The sequence below is a fragment of the Desmodus rotundus genome, chromosome 10 (genome assembly GCF_022682495.2).
Source record: "Desmodus rotundus isolate HL8 chromosome 10, HLdesRot8A.1, whole genome shotgun sequence".
Lineage (NCBI taxonomy): Eukaryota > Metazoa > Chordata > Mammalia > Chiroptera > Phyllostomidae > Desmodus > Desmodus rotundus.
Genome location: NC_071396.1, coordinates 71,156,539 through 71,175,639, shown reverse-complemented (window position 1 = coordinate 71,175,639; position 19,101 = coordinate 71,156,539). Strand labels below are relative to the sequence as shown.

At 38.6% G+C, this 19,101-nt stretch overlaps 1 protein-coding gene and 1 long non-coding RNA gene across 10 annotated transcripts in view; one reads left to right on the top strand and one right to left on the bottom strand.

The window, feature by feature from the left end:
- Positions 1-19,101, bottom strand: part of DLGAP1 (DLG associated protein 1) — an 828,057-nt gene that overhangs the window by 145,206 nt on the left and 663,750 nt on the right. For all 9 annotated transcript variants that reach the window (XM_024580349.3, XM_053912688.1, XM_053912686.1 and 6 more), the window contains one exon: positions 13,652-13,892. In XM_024580349.3, the coding sequence (XP_024436117.2) occupies positions 13,652-13,892 (241 nt within the window). The remainder of the gene's footprint in view (positions 1-13,651; positions 13,893-19,101) is intronic.
- LOC123478699 (uncharacterized) lies at positions 1,046-3,996 on the top strand. The gene is made up of 3 exons (XR_006653996.3): positions 1,046-1,353; positions 2,738-2,866; positions 3,745-3,996. It is a non-coding gene; the product is annotated as an uncharacterized lncRNA (long non-coding RNA).

Sequence of the window (19,101 nt, the reverse complement as noted above, 5' to 3'; positions counted from 1 at the left end):
TGGCAACCACCTAAAGCACAAGGCAGGAAATACGCTTCAGTTTGCTCATTATCTTCTAGCTGAAATCCTTCTGTTATACACATTCAGCTCGAATCCCATAGATCTACTCACAGGTTTAAAAGTATGAACTGATGCACGTGGGTTTTAAAATTAGGCAGACAACACAGCAAATGCATTTTCTCTTACACTCAGATGTTTTCACAACGCTTCTGAAGTAACGTTTCCTACAAGGCATCAGTTAGGGTACACCAGCCTACGGGAGTTTTGTTCAGTCCAGTGTGACCTCAGCTGCTTGGTTCTGAGTCTCATTTATGCCATGTTCCCTCAAACAGAGAGATCCAGAAGAACAACTATGGTAAAAGATAACTGGTTAGTGTGGCTATTCTCATCTTTCCTCACGTTTCCCCTAGAGCTGTTGGAATGGGTTAGAAACGCCAAGTGCCTTTGATTTCTCTGGAAAAGAATAAGGAAAAGGGGAGGTACAGGTTTGAAAGAGGAAACTGGGAAAGAGGTTTGAGAGAGGAAAAGGCAGATGCTGTGAAGAATGCCATTAACCCAGTAGCTTCCGTTTCCACCAGGGCAGCTGAGTGCTGCCCCATGGCTGACAGGTATGTGAAGAAGCGTTCTCTTTTGTTTTGTTGCTTTTACACGTCTCATGGAACAAGAGTTCCTAATACATTGTTAGTGTAACTTTGTCAACATCACTTTCTTTCTTAATGAATTACATTGGACAATGATGAGTATTTTCCACAACTCTCCACAATCTCATTCAGTACTTCACTTTTTCTATTTTCTAATGAGTTCCTGCTTTTCTCAAAACTCAGGTGGCCTACACTATGACATTAGACTGTGGTTCTGGAAAAAACTTTTCTTTCACCTTAATTGCCTGGGGACCTTTTCTGGCTAGTGAAAGAGAAAGCATGCCTCTGAGAGTTGAGCTTTGTCAGAGTAAGAACTACAAAGGCATGGATTTATGTTTTTAAAGACACTATAAGCTGGGTTTATGCAGCTTTATTCCTTTGTCTGGAACTTCCTTCTCCTCAGAAAACACCTGCAACAGTCATTTGCAAATCAACTGCTTCTGAATCTGAAGGGAAAACAACACCCACAATAAAATCTACAAAAAAAACTCACCTGCTACCACGATGAGTGTCAGGGGAGACAAAGGACAGGATTCTTTAAACATTTTTGTTTTCATTTTGTTTTTTAAGAATTCCTTTCTAGAAGGCTATATATGCCGAGATGCATAAGAACCATTACAAAGTGGCATCTTACTAGATATCATCCTTAACTATCCAGGCTAAACCCTGTGCTCGGGAGACTTCATTGGATCCAAAAGTAAAAGAAATAAAGGTAAACCCTGAAAGGCTTGCTGATGTGAGATCTATTATTGTTTCCAATAGGACCCTAACCATAACATGTTTGCTATTTTTAAAGTTTCTTTTATTATGAAAGTAAAACATACATACTACAGAAAATTTAGATAATAAAGTATAAAGAACAAACAAATCCATCTTTGGTTCCAATACCAAAAATAACCACTGTTTAATGTTCTAGTGCTTTTTCTCCCATTACTTTTCTGGGCGCAATTTCTTGACAGTTCTGAACTATGTGTGTATATCTGTATGTGCATTTTGGACAGTGCTTCGATGTGCTGTAGATTTCTAATATCGTATGATATCATATCATATCATATCATATCATGTCAGGTTCTCCCCCTCTATATTATTATAAACACTTCCAAACATATTTTTTATAGTTGGTTTAATAATTCATGGAAGTGGATGTTCCTTAATTTACATAAACTTTCTTCTACTGGTAGAAATGTATTTACCACCAACAAAGGTTCTTCAAATCTTTCACCATCATAAATAATGCTGCAAACATTTTTGTCTAAATTTTTTTGTCTCACATTACTTCTGCAGAACAGATTCATAGAAGGAAATTAAAGGTTAAAAATAATGAGTATTAAAAAGTTATTTGAGATTTCAGCACATGGCTTGGGTGGTATCTTGTGGCTTGGATGGAAGTAAAGAGTGGAAGTAAAATTTAGAAGTTTTTACAATTTTTTAATGGAAATTCAAAATAGAGAAGTGACCTGATGTTTATAGCAGCTTTAGAGCTTATCAATATTTTTTTCATAGTGCTCTAATTTTTGGGGGGATAAAAATATGATGCATTTTAAGAGAAAACTAGAAAAAATAGAAAGAATAAATGGTGATGCAAATCCTTTGTAGGTTTTTTCATGTTTTCATATTCATTCCAGAGATGTGATCAGCAGCCCACAAAGTCCCTTATACAGATATTCACAGATTAAACAGAAAATTGAGACCAGGTCAGGACTGAGGATACTATTAACACTAGTTCCGTATTTATAGACAAGAGAGAGATAAAAGGTGGTGAGGTAATCTCCATCAGGCTTTGGCTAAAAGAAGTGAGGATAAAAACAAAGTGGAATCAACAGCCTGAGAATAAAATGAAAGATTTTTGCAGAAGTTAACATTTTCCAGTTTCCTGAATTCTTTTTTTTTATTGTTCAGTTTTGATCTTCTTTTTTCCCCCTGAATTCTCATTATCACTTATTTCCAGAAGTTCTTTCCCCAAATAATATACTATTGAAACTTTGTTCCTCAAGACGGTGTGAGGGAAACGTGCAACCATTCCACTCTCTCCAAAATGAAGTGGTTTATTTCCAGGTGCATGCGAAAAATTTTAAGTACTTTCTGCTTCTGTGTAGATGCTGGAGTTACCCCAGAAACTTTTGGTATTCATTGATGCAGAAAATTTCCTGAAGAAATCCTACATTTTCACCCAGCAATCAACTCTCAACAAATATTCATGATGCAAATCTTATGCAGAACTGTAGGTTTGTGTTTCAAAGGCTAATTGCTGAACGACTGCAAAGCTATAAATTAATTGGTAATTTTAAATGGTAATTAAATGGTAAATGGTTTAAACTCTTTAACCCATTGTTTGAGTTGCAAGGTACGAATAGAGAACTTATATACATTAGTACAGACTCCAAGACTGCTATAGACCAAAGTTAAGAGCTTTTATTTTCTTTATTTAAACAATTTAGAAAGTGTTAAAGGATTTTAGAGGGTGGGTTTCTTTTTCTTTTTATCTGATGGACAGCTATTCATGTTTCAGGTAACTAATTTTTAAATAAAAAATGTTACTGTAATTTGTGTCAGCTTCACCTGGATTTATGTCAATCTTTGAATTTAATGAGATACAACAAATGTGCTGTCATAAAGTTAGAAAAATATTGATGTGGCTGCCACGTGAATATAGCAAAATATATCCCATGAGCTATAAAAACAGAGAATGTCTAGACAAGTATTAATTTTTAAGAGAAGTAGGTCTCTATTAAGTTCATCTGTCACTTGACATGTCATTGAAGTCATCCTAGATTATTTGAAAAACAATGGATACTGCTGTCCTTGAGAATTCTTTATCTTCACCTTTTTATAAATCAAGATCATTAAGTTTTGTTTTGAGTAGCTGAATGTTTTAAAAGAGTATATAATTTAGCCCATAGGTTGCAGAATGGTGATAAGTAATACCATATGGGTAGGATTGGAAAGGAAGATAATTGGGAAGGACTCTGACAGTGACAAGAGGCCCTTCAAAGAGGATGCAGCAGCTAAATTCAACTTTGGGTGGTTTCCCATCAGTGAAAGTTGGGTCATAGTTGGTGGGGCTTCTCTCTGTGTGGCTAGAACTATTGTTTTTGTTTGACAGGTAGAAGACATCTATAATGGAGATGAAACAGTGACTGCCCATCCACATTGCTTTCTAAGGACACCACTCTTAAACCCCCCCGTTGAGGGCGTTGGGGCCACTGTGCCATGAGAGTGCCAAAGGACAGGAGAAAGAGAGTGGATGAGAACAGTCACAGAGATAATGGGGGAAAATGTCCCAAATCTCAGGAAATAAAAACCATGGGTAAATATGATCGACATTCCCTCTTTAAAACTTTCTAAATTACATTTGGCATTTGAAGCAAAACGTATAACATTGTGTGACAGCCTCCTCAATGTGTGTAGACAAAGTGCTTATGAAAATTATATTATAAATGGGAGAGGACAAAAGAAATCGAAAAGAGGTAAGGTTTCTACACTTTGTTCAACTGGTAAAATGTGGACAACAGTAGATCTTTGTGGTGATGGAGTAGTTCTGCATCTTCACTGCAGTGGTGGTTATGGGAGTTTACACATGTGGTGAAATGTGAACTCCCCGCATACTTTGTACCAAGGTCAGCTTCCCGGTTTTGACACTGTATTATGGTTACCTGAACTGTAACCACTGGGGGAAACTGGGCAAGACATACAAGAGACTTCTCAGTAATATTTTTGTAACTTCCTATAATCTGTAATTATGTCTAAATAAAAAGTTAAAGGATGATGACAAGAAGTTCCTTGAAAATGATAAGGAAACAATTCATTATGACATTTTGGCCATAGTCAACATTTCGGAAGAGACAAAGGTTTTTCAGAAGCCAAGCAGTGGATGATGTGGACTAACTGATTTTCTTAAATTAAAAAAAAATAATTGTGGGAGAAAATATGTGATGAAATAAGAACATCAGATGGAAAAGAAATTCACGGTCGGCTTTCAGAGAGAGGACGGCAATCCTGTGCAGAACTTCAGGATGCATTCTGTCTTGATCAGGGATATACCTTTAAAGTATGGCATTGGTTACCAAAGCTAATTTTAATAATGTTATGAATTCCTCTGAAACCATAAAACCATACAATATTTTAGGGATTAAAAACTAATGAAGTTGTGAAACACTGTCAGATTTTTAGAGATAATTTAGAATGGTAATTTTTCTTTCTTTTTAAATCTTTCCTACCAATTATCTTGTATGTTGGTGGAATTTGCTTGTCAATTGAACACCAACAGATGGCAAAGAAAGCTTTGAGAGTTAGTGGTTGCACGATCACTGATTCATCATTACAGTAAGTATAAGACTGTTTCTTATTTTCCAGCACAGTAAAATCATGGTACTATTCATTTTGGTCTTTTGGTAGCAATGAAGGGTTGCCCTGAACACTTGACAGAAAGTCAAGGGCAAGAGTAATAATGAGAAATGCAAAGCCTTGGGCCTTGGATTTACCACCTGGAGCAACACAACACTGCTCCCAAAGTGGCTGTGTGGGGTTGTCCATCTGCCAGTGCTGATTCTGTGTATGGTTTTTAGTTGCTATTACTTTGCTATATTTATTGAAGTACAACATAAATTGAATCAGACAAATCTGGATTATAAAGACTTTTAAATGTGGCAGTTTCTTTAATAATAAAACGATGTGTATCATAAAGATAAAACATTTAATTTTAGGTTCTATGTGGTCACATTGTTGTTGTTGTTATTATTATTATTATTTTAAAGATTTTATTTATTTATTTTTTGGCAGAAGGGAAGGCAGGGAGAAAGAGAGGGAGAGAAACATCAGTGTGATTACCTCTTGCATGGCCCCTACTGGTAACCTGGCCTGCAACCCGGGCATGTGCTCTGACTGAGAATTGAACCAGTGACCCTTTGGTTCACAGCCTGCCACTCAAACCACTGAGCCACACCAGTCAGGGCTATTATTATTACTTAATCCTCACCTGAGTATACACTTTTTTATTGCTGTAGAGAGCATGAGGCAGGGATGGGGGTGGTGAAAGAGGTAGAGGGGGAGAGGGAGAAAGAGAGAGAGACTGAGAGAGAGAGAGAAATACCAACATTGATTGGCTGCCTCCTGCATGCTTCCCAACTGAGGACCAAACCTACAACCCAGGTATCGAACCTGCAACCTTTTAGGGAATGGGATGATGCTCCAACCCACTGAGCCACACGGGCCAGGGCATGTTATTATTTTTTCGAGAAATTTTCCATACAATAAATATTCACATTAAAGGAGTCTGATTTTCTAATTTGTGCTTTCCGATTGACTTTCGTAACTGGGTTGTGAATGCTCACATCTTTGCTTTGCAACTCAATCAAGAGATCAGTCAGATCAGGATTAAATCATTGTCATATTTTTTTATTTAGTCTAAAAAAGAGACCTCTGATAATTTTATCAGCCACTAAACAGAATTTGCCACCTGCTTAGTTTATATGAGAGTTGGCAAAAGTTCCCTTTTCTATTCAGTGCTAACAACACTATAACTAGATCAAAGGATTAGAAATTTGATCTTTTAAATACGTTATACCAAAATGACAAAGTGTTATATGAAACTTTAAGCCCAAAGAGTATTTTCTTCTCATATTCCCTTTATCCATTCATTTTAATTTCTCTGTATTTTTTACATCTGTAATTTCACTTTATACGGCTATTCCACAGTTAGACAAACCAACATGAAAAGCCATGTCAATAAGATGTGAACAAAATGGTTTCTTCTAAAAAGGGCGATTTTCAGAAATTTTAATATAAAAACAAGTTTCAGACATGGCAGGAGCTAAATGAATATTTGAGGAAAGAAAGAATGAAGGAAAGGGATCCTCTCATTTAGTAGACAGATCTGTATTAAATTATTGCAGGGTATTCCATATTTCACTAAATTTTTTCGACAGGTAATGAGAATTTAAGAGTCTGCTCTCTTCATCACTAGCTGCAGTGCCTTGGTCAAGTTGTACAATAAAGTCTCTAAGCCTTAATTTTTTTCCTGCACCTCCTTCCTAGTCAGGAATTACGTCGGTCACATCGTAGAGTATTTGTTAGGATTACACAAGACAATCTATGCAGCTGGTTCCTAATCCTCATCATAGTAAGTGACCCAAAAGTTAGCCATTATCAGTATTAATAAACTAAGCTAGGCTGAGAAATTTAAAGTCAAAGCTCGGGTAGAGGCCATTTATAATTTACATAGTGCTTCCATTAATGATGTCGGTTGAATATCATAACAAACTTAAAGGCCAAAAGCCTGGGGTGGGGGGGGCGGGGGCCCTTTGCTACTGGCCATGTGACAGCCCCGCAGGTGGACAAAAGTGGACTTGTGGCCTTTCTACAGAGCACGGCACCTCGAGGCTCAGCTCCGTTCCCAGGAGGTAACCCATGTGTTCTTGGCAAAACAACTGTAGGAGATGAAAGCCTGCGATGTTCTTCAGACTTTTTGTTTTCTTCCATGTCTGACAGGACTTTTGCATTTTGTGACTTAATTTTCTGTTAGAGTACAGAGGACAAGGTGAGTGTCCCCCAAAGGAAATGTATAACCAAAATTCTTCCACAGGTTATCACTGTCAGTTTGCTCGGTCACAGAAACCAGCAGATTACCTCACAAGAGGCATAGGCTGTGCCACAGTCTTGTCTTTTTTTATTTTTTGGTGCGACAGCCTCCTTAGATGGAGGAATGGGGATATCTCCAGTTCCGATTGGATGTTTGGAGAAATTCAGGGAAGAGAACCTCATTAGGGGCCAGTCTAGGCAAAATATCAGAATATTTAGTATTTGTCTCATGTTTTAAATTTTATTTTCCTTAAAAAATTTTTGAGCAACTGCTAGGTCACTGGCACTTGTATTAGGCACGAGGATCCAAAAATGGACGCCCTCAGGTGGTACAAAGGCCATGCTGTGTGTCTTCCCACCAGTCACACCAGAAACCGTAGGGATGACATGACCCGAAAGCCTTCTTCTCTTTCCCGTGCTCCCTCTGATTCCAGAATGATGATTGGAGCTGTGGATGTTCATCTAGTTACTACTTGATCTTATCCTGAAGAGAAGAAAAGGCTCTTTGTTCAAACAACTGACTGACGTCTGTCTCTTGGACTTCTGAACCTTTCCCTCAGAAGGCTTTACGAAAACACCTGTTAATTAACCAGTGCCTGGCAGAAAGCCGGGAGCTTTCTCTGAACTCTAAAGATTCTCCAGAAATGGTCATTAATGCTGGTAAGGGAGGCAGCATTAGAATTTCATTTTACACACGAAGAAAATGATGTTCAGGTTAGCTTTATAATCATGCAATAAATAATTTGTAGAGTTGGGAGCCGAGCAAGCAAAGGGCTGTGGCTGGGAGGCCTGGGGTTTTATTCTTTGTCTTCAGCTAGCAGTCCACCACTTCAGGCTTCAGTTTCCTTACTTTAAAAGAGGCTCAGTGAATTAATTTCAGTGTGGCAACCTTTTCCAGTAAAGGGCCAAAAGGAAATGTTTTCGCTTTTCAGGCTACACGGTCTCTGCAGCAGCTACTCAAACCTGCTGTTAAAGAGAGGAAGCAGCCGCAGACAACATGGAAACAAACGGCGTGACTTTGTGCCGACAACACTTTATTTACAAAAATAGGTAGCAAGTTGGATTTGGCTATAGTCTGCAAACCCCTGGACTGGATGGTGTAGAAGTTTTTTCTGCTAATGTTTTATGATTCGACTGTTTTGATAGCAATGCTATTTCCCTAGAAAAGTCACCTTAATTATTCACTCACCAGTTGGTTATGCAGTTTGTAATGTACCTAAGTAGTTTTTGTTGTTTATTGCAGCATTATTCACAATAGCCAAGATATGGAAACAACCTAAGTGCCTGTCAACAGCTGAATGATTAGAGAAGATGATGTGTGTGTGTGTGTGTGTGTGTGTGTATGATGAAATATTATTCAGCCATGAGAAAAAAGGGAATTCTATCATTTCCTACAAGGAAGGACTTCAAGGGCATTGTACTAACTGGCTGAAGTCAGACACAGAAAGACAAATACGGTATGATCTTACTTATATGTGGAGTCTAAATGTGATAAACTTGTAGAAACAGAGTAGAATGGTGGTTGTGGGGGTTGTGTGTGGGGGGGCAGAGTGGGAAGGCAGTTGGTCAAAGACTGCAAACTTGCAGCTGGAAGATACATACATTCTGGAGGGCTAGCACACAGCGAAGTGATCACAGTCAACAACACTGCATTATACACTTCAAAGCTGCTGCGGACTGGATCTTCAATATTCTCACCACAGAACAGAAGTGGTAATTATGTGACATGACAGAGGTGTTAACTAACACTATGGTGGAAATCGTACTGCAATATATAAATGTATCAAACACATTGTACACCTTAAACTCACACAATGTTGTATGTTACTTATATTACAATTAAGAAACATATTTCTCTGTTCCTTTCTCTCCTTTCTTCCTCCATTATTGAATGCCTACTATGTGTATTGCAAATATAAATTATTACTTTAATGTCATTCCGCTCAAGATCTTATGTGGTCGGCGTTTTTTTGGTGGGGTGGAGAGCAGGGTGTGTGGGACTGGGTGCAGGGTGCATGAAGGTAGGTTCGGTGTAACCTCCTTGATGAGAAGGGTGGCTGGGGGTGAAGACCCAAACGTGTGGGAGGACTCCTGGAACGTTCGCTCGACCTCAGGTGACCTACAAGGTTTGGCTATACCAAGACTTGAGTCAGCGCGTTAGAGTTGAAAGCAATTAGGAGAGCATGTGAAGTAGAATTATGGAGCATGGGTCTCAGTTTAGGGGAAAAGATGATCTCTTTTTATAGAAAAATCAAACTGCAAATACTGTTGTCACCGTGGCCCCAAGCCACACCCAAAAGAGCAAACTACCACACTCCCTGGCTGGAGGACACTGGCTTCCTGCCCAGAGGGACATTCGTCCTGGGCCCTCGCAACCTTGGCGGGTGCCCTGGGAAGGACAGGAGACCAGTACCACCTGAAAGACATTTCAGAGCTTCCCCTAATAAAAACAATATAGCACAAGCTCCAAGAGCAACAGTGTGGCAAGTGAACCTACCCACTCTTTATAAAAATGACACTGCTATGAAAAGCTTCTTTAAAAAGCATGTAATTTCAAAACGAAATTTCTCTTTAAAATATCAGAGAATTATATATCATGATAGTTTGCCTGTTTTTTCAGTATATTATTTTAATGCAAATATTTTATTGACTTTTAAAATCACAAAAAGCAATAAATGCTTATTTGAAAAACCTCCCTCTCTCCAAACCACCTGACCCTCCCACTTGCTGGGTAGCTGCTGCAAAAGGTTTATTTTTTGTCCTTTCTGACCTTGTGGGTGTCTGTGTATCTGTATGGGTGTAACCAATGATGGTTTCTCTACGATGTTTTTGCTTATTGCGGCTACGGGCATCAGCAGATACAAGTTTGTCTAGCTACAATATGGTAATGCTTTTGATTCTGGAAAATGCTCATATTAGGGAGTAAAAGGAAGACATCCTTAAATATGCACGAAGTAGGTTTAATCCAATACTCTGAAGTGGAGGTTTGGGTATATTTCCGGCATCGAGTTCTACGTTTATCTAAAATATTTGGATGACTAAGTAAGGGTGCCTGTTTTCTGATAGCTGTGAAGATAATTGCCCACTTTCGCATTTCCTTTCCTACAGTAGCTCTAACCCTAACCCAAAAGTCCCAGGGGCAGTGGTTTATATAAAAACTTGTTCAATCCATGCTTGGAGCAGATTACATAGGCTGAGAGAATATCAGATTCTATCATATTTAAATAAGCTAAAACGTGAATAAATCAAAGGAAGCATAATTATAAGTCACTCTACATCAGTTCCCAGCTTGCCGTGGTTTGCTGGGATGATTTTTGTTAATGCTCATGTTGCTGGTGGATTCTTAGGGCCGCTTAGAACTCAGCCCATCACCATGACTCTCCCAGAAGGCATCGGACACTTTTTTCATGGACTTTTACCTGTGGTTTCATTTTGCTAATATGAAGAATGAACAAGGCTGGAAAAGAAAAGCTTAAAAGTATATTCTGTTGAAAATTTGAACGATTGTTGTGGGGAGAAAGTTATAGCTAATAACTGCAGTTTGCCAAAATGAAGAATTTTTTTCATGGAAAGAGAAGTTCAGGGGAAATAGATTGTGTTGTGAGTATCCAAGAATAATGAGCAAAGGGAGAGAAACAAAAGGAAATTCTACATCACGCCATACAAACACGGATGTAAATTTGATCTGTGTACATGGGGAAATGGTTAAAATTAGAGCAAAGTAATTTCCTGATTTCTACGGATGAGCTCATTCTTTCAAAAATTAGTAGATCCTATGAGAAAGTAGATTTTCTGTGTTTTCTACAGGAAATTGTGTGTGATTCAAAGTAGGAAGGAAACCAGTAGAAGAAGACAAATTAGTATGATAGTGCTGAGGTCATGTGAGAGAGAAAGGGAAATGAGAGGGGAGAGAGAGGTGCACACAGCAGCAATGGGTGGTAAAATGAAAGATATAGAACCTTATCAAATAATAAAACAATGGCTTAAAAAAGACCAATCTATGGCATAGAGAAACTCTGAGAGGTGATATTAAATTCTTAAGGTTGTATTTCTAAATATCTGATGTACTTACTTAGAATCTACTGTAATGGTTTATAACTCCTCAAATTATTTTTCCACGACTATAAAGATGATACATCTTAATGTTCAGTTTGATGTAAGGGTGAAGCCCTGTGCAAAAATCTGATATTTTATGCTTCTCCACTCCCAGGGCAAGTCTCATCTTCCTGTTCCTGCCCTTCCAACCCCCCCCAGCCCCAACCCCACAGCTGCAGGTAAGCCTGCCTGCTTCCCACCCACAGAGCGCAGGCAGTGGCCCGTTCCTTAGCACCAGACACAGAGAGCCCAAAACGAGCAGATGCAATCACCTCCATGGTGTTTTCACTTATTTCTCCCTGTTTGGGGATGTTCTCCCCCAGAGGGCCTCTGGCTAAAGCCCCTCCAATTTGATCTGGATTCTAAATATAACAACACAGTTCACCCTCCCACCCTGCATCTCCACTGATAGGCTTTCCAGATTTAGCAAATGCTGCAAACACTACAAATAATTTTGTAGTATATGTGTGTTCTGTGCCATATTTGGGGTGTACTTACACTACAAAATTATTTGCCATTTATGTGAAATTTAAATTTAACTGACAACCTGGATTTTATCTGGCAATCCTGTTGTTTGAACCCTGGGAACCTCCAGACCCTGGGACAGGAACTGTCACAGGAAGTATAAGTAGACTGTCTCTCAAATAACAAAATCCTCTGAGAGGTGAGCAAAACATAAGCCATCTGTAGTCTCTTCCCACTTTATCCATAACACCGTTCCGTGAGGTGGAAGGAGTCAGCCAGTGGCCCTTTTTCCTTCCCTCGGTTCTTCTGAGCAAGGATCTGCATTTTGTGTATTTAAGGGGCGGTTTTAGTACAAAAGGGCAGCTGGCAGGCCAGGAGATTGTTAGAGTGAAGAACGGACCAGACACTGGGAAAGGGCCGTGTGTGGGGTAGGGAGGGTGAAATGGGAAAACACCTAAAGACACAGCGATGCGCTACAGGCACAGGGCAGACCTCGAAGCTGCACTTACTGTACAAACATAAACACACGTAAATATGCTGATGATAATAAAAAATGTTTTTGCATTACATAAATCAACCTTATTTAATTTGTAAATCTCATCTGCGGCTGTTCTTATATAGAATTTCTGAGTGAACAAGAACGTACATTTACTATCTCTGCTTGGAGACAGGCAGCCAGGGCAGAGTGCTGAGCTCCCTGGGGAGCCAGGGAGCATTGCTTCCCCTAACCCTGAGATCACTGTTCTCATTGAACAAGAATGAACTCCTGTTGTTCAACCTCTAAGGTTTTTTTCCCCCCAAATTCCTTCTTTGACCTCATATCTCTAGTTAGTAGGATTTTAGCTCAGGTTTGAGGACCTATAATTCTCAAGCCTGTAAAAGTTCTAGGCTGAATGATAATTATTGACATTTCATCTACCTAGAACAGAAATTGAATAATACAATATTCTAGCATAGGCTTTTTCTTCTAATTTATTCATCATTATTTATCTTGCCTTTAGGATTGGTAAACTTGTAGAACTGCTCTGTATTGGAGTTATGCTAAATGTAATCGTAAAGTTAAGCCTTGTTGAGATGGAGGGGATTTTCTGCTCAGACCCAAATGTTATAAATCTGAACACACACACGTTGTTCTTCATAACTCATGGCTACCTTCCCGTGCAGCCTCCAGCGACATGGAAATCAACTAAGCTCTTTGGTCCCTTTCTGCCTACAATCTATTGATAAAAACACAGTTTAATGGCATAAAACGAAATCCAACTTTTAGAGGGAAAAGAGGTTTTAAAATAAATAAATCTTCCTCTGTTACAATGAAAGGGAACTTATCAGCTGTTCCATCAATATTACTGATGGAACATCATTTCTTCCTTCCTGTTTTCTCACAGTGACATTTCAGGTCTTTTGGGATAGTCATTTTGTGGGTATCTTGGAATCAATAAAGCATTCCAGCTCTGTGATGCTCAACACTCAGGGTGTGCGATTTGTTTAGGGGGTCACTGCTCTAAAAGTCAGAGATGGATTATGAAGAGTAAGAGTTGTAGGGATGACTTCGTTGGCTCCTAGGATGTGGTGGGGGAATCTTGTGAAGACCTGTCCCTTGTGATGTTCCTCTTGGTCTTGTAGTTGGGATTTCCTCTGTTGAAAGCAGAGATGGTGACAGAGAGAGAAGGTTGGGTGTGAATGTAGCCAGAAGCTGGGGAAAGAGGAAGGCAGGGAAGCAAACCACTGCTTTGTAGGGCATGGGTGGTATTTGGTGACTGTGCGCACGATGTGCATTCTTACGGGACAGTGTGCCACAGCTCCGGCTCAGAGGCCAGGCTGGCTGGGGCATGGTGTCGCCGGGGACTCAGGGGACAGCTGCTCTGCTCACTCACCCGTGCTGCTCTGAATGGTCCTCACGGTGGTGGTGGTGCGCGGTGGGGAGCAGGACCTCAGGGACACACACTCGTCGTCCTGGGAGCAGCCCTTCTCGATGGCCCGCACGTAGCTGTGGCTCCGCATGCGGAAGCAGCCTGGCATGGGCAGGTCCAGAGCTTCCACCGCCTGGGACTCCAGCTCACTGAACACCGATTCGCATACAGACTCGAACTGCCCGTTCACTTCCATCTCGCTCACCTGTGGGCACAGACAGGTTGCCGTCACACAGCACGCTCCTCCTCCTCCCCAGGGGACAAGCAACCTCTCCCTTCAAGCATCTGCAAACTGCAACCCCCCAGAAGAAAGCAGCGTCTGATGACATTAAAATCCAATGCATTTTATATCCTCTACATTAAAGACTTATTCCAGTGCATGCCCAGGTGCTAATCTTCCTTATTTATAAATGCAAACCTAGAGAACGACATTTTGGTCATGGTCAGAGTTCGTGTATTTCAATGGAACCATTTTTAGCACAGACATATTAGAAATTAGTATTTTTATTGTGCCTTTGCAAGTGAATAGTTTGGCAAACAATTTCAGTGTCAACTGAAGCTTAATTTGGTGTAAAGTATAAAAACAGGCCCTATATTTATTAGCAAGATGCTCATATTCTTCCCCAGGATAGACCAAACCTGATATGTCAACGCCTGGAGAAGCACTGTCAAGGTTTTCAAACTCTCTACGAACTATCTAAAGCTTTCACTCCTCTTTTTAAAAAGCTGATATGGTCCATAAATTATTTATAAATGCATTGAAAAAAATCTTCCAAACGAGGCCTTCTCTTTTTTGAGGAATGAGTTTTTATTTATTTATATGCCTCTGTAGATAACGTACATTGGATTTGAGCATCTTCTAGAAGGATAAATACGTAAATAAATAAGTCAGACCAAGTGCTCCAGTTTATCACCTTTTAGAGATGTGGGAGCATTCTTCAATTTTTTGTTCCTTTCAGAACTTCATATGTCTAATTTTCCTATTATCAAATTCATGAATAATTGAGAATTTAACAGATTAAAATATAATTAAGGTTAGAACACAGGGAAAATGATTACAATTTTTAACTGTCTCCTCATTTTGTGTTATCTGAAGATGCACTCAAATAACGGCTAATTCTTTAAACTTCCAATAAAAGGGACCAATTTCCTAAAGGCATATAAGTGGAAAGAGACATGGATTTCTTAATAATTCATTATAGTTTAAAATAGTATTTTAACATACATTATCTAATTTTATATAAATAATCCCTGCATGTTTTCAAGGCTGATAATTATGTATGTATTAAAAATTAAATATATATTATCTACATCCATGCCTTTTTAGGAAATACTTGGAGGTGCATTGGAAGTTAAAGGGACTTGATATTTGTAATTCATTGTGAAAGAGCGAAAGAGTTATGTGTAACTCTTTTGTAAGTTTGAAATGATGTATATGTATATGTACAGGTACATATCTCATTTATTACACTTTCCACTTTAATCACCATGCAAACATCACAAAGTAATACATCTATCCCTGTGCAGTAACGACTATTAAACTTGGGTAACTAGCTTTCCAGAGGTATGTACCTTCTCTTCTATTTTTTATAAAAATTGAATCATAAAGTAAAACCACACAAAACTAATGTATAACTCAACAAATTATAATAAGGAAAACACCCTTATAAGCACTACCCAGAGCAAGAAACAACTCCAGGCACTCAGCAGACCCTCCACAGGCCCCTTCCTAACCACAATCCACCCCCCTCCAAATACAACCCATTCTCTGAGTAGTTGTATAGCAATCACTTCTTTGCATTTATTTATGTTTTCTTTTTGTTGTTCTTACCAAAGTGTGCATCCCTGGACCATATAGTTTAGTTGTACACATTTTAAAAACTTAGTATATCTTTTAATTCACTGTTAACATACAGGTTATCCTTCATCCATTTTTAAAATTATAATTCATCATCTATTGAAGCAGCTGGGTCATTTGACCTACAGAGATTCCCATCGGATTTCTAATTTCACACTCTCGATGGGATGTAGCATGTTTTCTGTCTTTTCTATGTCCTGAATATTATAAGCTGGGTTCTGACTTTTGATTGGTCTCAGGTTCAATCCCTTTGGCAAGACTAGAGGCCATGCATTCTTTCATCGAGAGGCACATTATTTCCTTGACAGGCTGTCTTTACGCTGTTGGGAGTCATTCGTGCTCAAATGCCCAGGTCCATTCATTCATTGGGGGTTTGCAAATGGTGATATTCTAATCCATCAACTTTTACAGTTACTAGTTGGAACAGTTTGATAAATAATTGCTTCCTGTCATATTATTTGGTTACTTAATGGTTTGGTTCACATGGGAACTACAGGAACTCTTTCCTTTTATTTACTATGTTTCAGGATAATATATTTGTTCACTCTTATCTACAAAAAGTGATCTGTATGTTTAAAAATATCAAAACAAACTCATAGATTTAAAAATATTTGATGGTTTTAAATCAAATTCATTTATTATTCTTAGTGAATTGACATTTGTCTCACTTCGGCCAGTGGGAACCTCTTTGGTTGGCTGCTCAGTCCTTTTGACACGAAGCTAGTAGTCTCAGATAGCTCCCTTGATATCTGTTATGACAAAGGATTGCAAACTCATCCTATACATTTCCTGCCCAGTCCCGAAATCAGTATTTTCCCCCGAATCCCTCTTTTCTATCAGCGGGAATTGATATCCCAAGAACACAATCTGGGCACTAGGAAGCTTTGTTGTCATTGCTACTTGGTTAGTCATTGTTCCTAGGCCTTTTCAACAGGAAGAAGTAGGCTATGAATTCCTCCAATTCAAACTCAGGCTGTAGGGTTCTTAAATAATCTGTTCTATATTATACTTACACCTTTATTCCATACTAAATTTTGGGTCTCAAGCACACAGACATGATAGCTTTGGGATGTCCTACTATTATTCATTTGCTTTATTTTACAATACACGCACAGCAGCCTCAGAATAACATAGTGATACTACCACTGCCCATAGCATTACTGAAAACAGCTAATAATTCCTTTTTGGGGGGTGCATATGCTCTCTCCATTCTTTCCTCAGTTTAAAATAGTTGTGATATATTTACAGGATCATGTAAATATATTTATTTACTTGTACTATATTTACATTATCTTACACCTTACCTCGCCTTTAGTCTTAGTTTTACCAATAGCTATATTTTTAATGTTGACACTACTTTTTCATATAAAAAGATTATTCTTTATGAGACTTATACACAAATGTGGGTCAAATAGTTCTAGGTAGCTGATAAAGAGAAAAGCAGGGTCCTGAACCATCCTGCCCACTTTGGACTCCGTCTCCCCAGAGACAACCACTTTTAATTCTTTTTTCTGGGTCTTATGGTAGTTACATCCATTTTTCCAAACACGTGATTATGTAAATCGCTTGATATGTTCATAGACCTCTGGTAACCTCTTGGTTTCCCTCCTGCCCTTGTACTGTAATCTATGGCTGCCAAGCCTGTTGCCCTCCTGGGATCTCCCTTCCCCATCATTCTGGGGGTGCCCTTCATTACGGAGCCCATGATGGAGCCTTTGTTTCCTCCTCTAGGCTTTATTCCCTCCTTGTGGTGGAGCATATTTTCCAATGCTTTTCTGGATGAGGCAGCCACTCCGCATGGATGGAAATATCTGTGTTCCACCTCCACTCTTACATATGCTCGCATCTAGAAACCTAGCCTGTATCCTGTCTCCTTCTATGTATTTTCAGGCTTCTCTCCTGTCGCTTAGCTTCTGCATATGCTAGAGGTTGAATAATCAGATGCCTTTCTCATTGCAGAGCTTTTCCTTGTGGGTTGCTTCCCTCCCCCACCCCTTTCTGAATTTTTTTTAGGATGTTCTTGTCCTAATGATCTAACATTTCCCCATGATGATTTCTGTATGGGTATTTCTCTGCCCAATGTGCTCAGTGGGCCTCTCAATTTGCAAAATCATGTCTTTCTGCTCTGGACTATTCCTTAAATTATTTCATTAGTGATTTCCTCCCATCTGTTTTCTCTTTTCTTTCTGGAACTCCTACCCATCAGATGTTGGATTCCAAGAAGCTCAAAAAATGCGAAGCATAAGAAATATGAGGAAAAATACAAATACATAAAGATACTAATTTAAGACTTAATTTAAAATTCTAAGATACCAATTTAAGATACTAATTAAAACTTGAATTTCCAAAACAATATTGAAAAAGAATGAAGCTGAAGAACTCACACTTCTGACTTCAAAACTTACTACAGAGCTTACTACAGTAACTGAGACCGTGTGGCACCAACAGAAGTACAGACACACAGACCAATGGAATGGAATTGAGAGCTCAGAAATAAACCCAGACATCTGTTTGCTACTAGTTCTTACATCTGGTCCTGTGGGTTGTCTGAAGCTCATTGTCTGGTAGATCCCTCAGGAAGAGCTCATGGAAACAATATTCTCTGCATTCATCCATGTTTATAACTGCTTGCCTATGTATTTTATACCTGAAAGTCAGTTTTTCTGGTATAAAAATCTTTGGTTCACATTTTTCCCCTTGAGTATAATAATATATTATTAATTTTTCTTTTGGCATAAACTAGTATTGTTAAAGAGTCTGATGGTAATTTATATTTTGTTCTTTTTAAAGCCACTTGTGCTTTTTGTTTAGAATTTCAAAGTTTTTTTTTTTTAACTCTTGAAAATCCTGTAGTTTTACTAGGTTATGTCTTGGTGTTGATGATTTTGGGTCAATTTTGCAGGTACATGCTCTTTCAAGATGTAATTTTGAATCATCTTTCTGTTTCAGAAAAGTATTAATTATTGTTATTATTTGTTCTGCTCCTTTACTTTGATTTTCTTTTTCAGAGACTTCTATCATCTGTATGTTAAATATTTATGTTTCTTGAATATTTTTTACCTCTGCACTTCTTTTTGTTTTTAAAAATTTCCTTCCTTTTTAGAGTCTTTTTTTTTAGTGTATGAAATATCATGTTTATTTGCTCCTGTATTCCTCCTAGTCTGATCTTCATTCTACAATGAATTTTATTTTACTTCTGAATCTTTCCTGAGTTCTGTGACTTCATTTTAAAATATCAAGAAAAAAGATTTTGTTTATTTATTGATAGAGAGGGAGGAAGTTGGGAGAAGGAGAGGGAGAGAAACATCGATGTGCGAGAGAAATGTCAACTGGTTGCCTCTTGCAGGCCCACAGCTAGGACCTGGCCCGGAATTGAACCAGCGACCTTTCAGTTGTGGGATGACGTCAAACTCACTGAGCCACACCAGTCAGGGCTGTGACATCATTTTTAAGTTTTTAAAAATCAGATATATTTTTCTTTCTTGTCTTATATCATTTTCTTAATGTTCCTGAGTTCATTTGGAAATAGTGTGTTACAGTCTTGGTCTATTTTGTG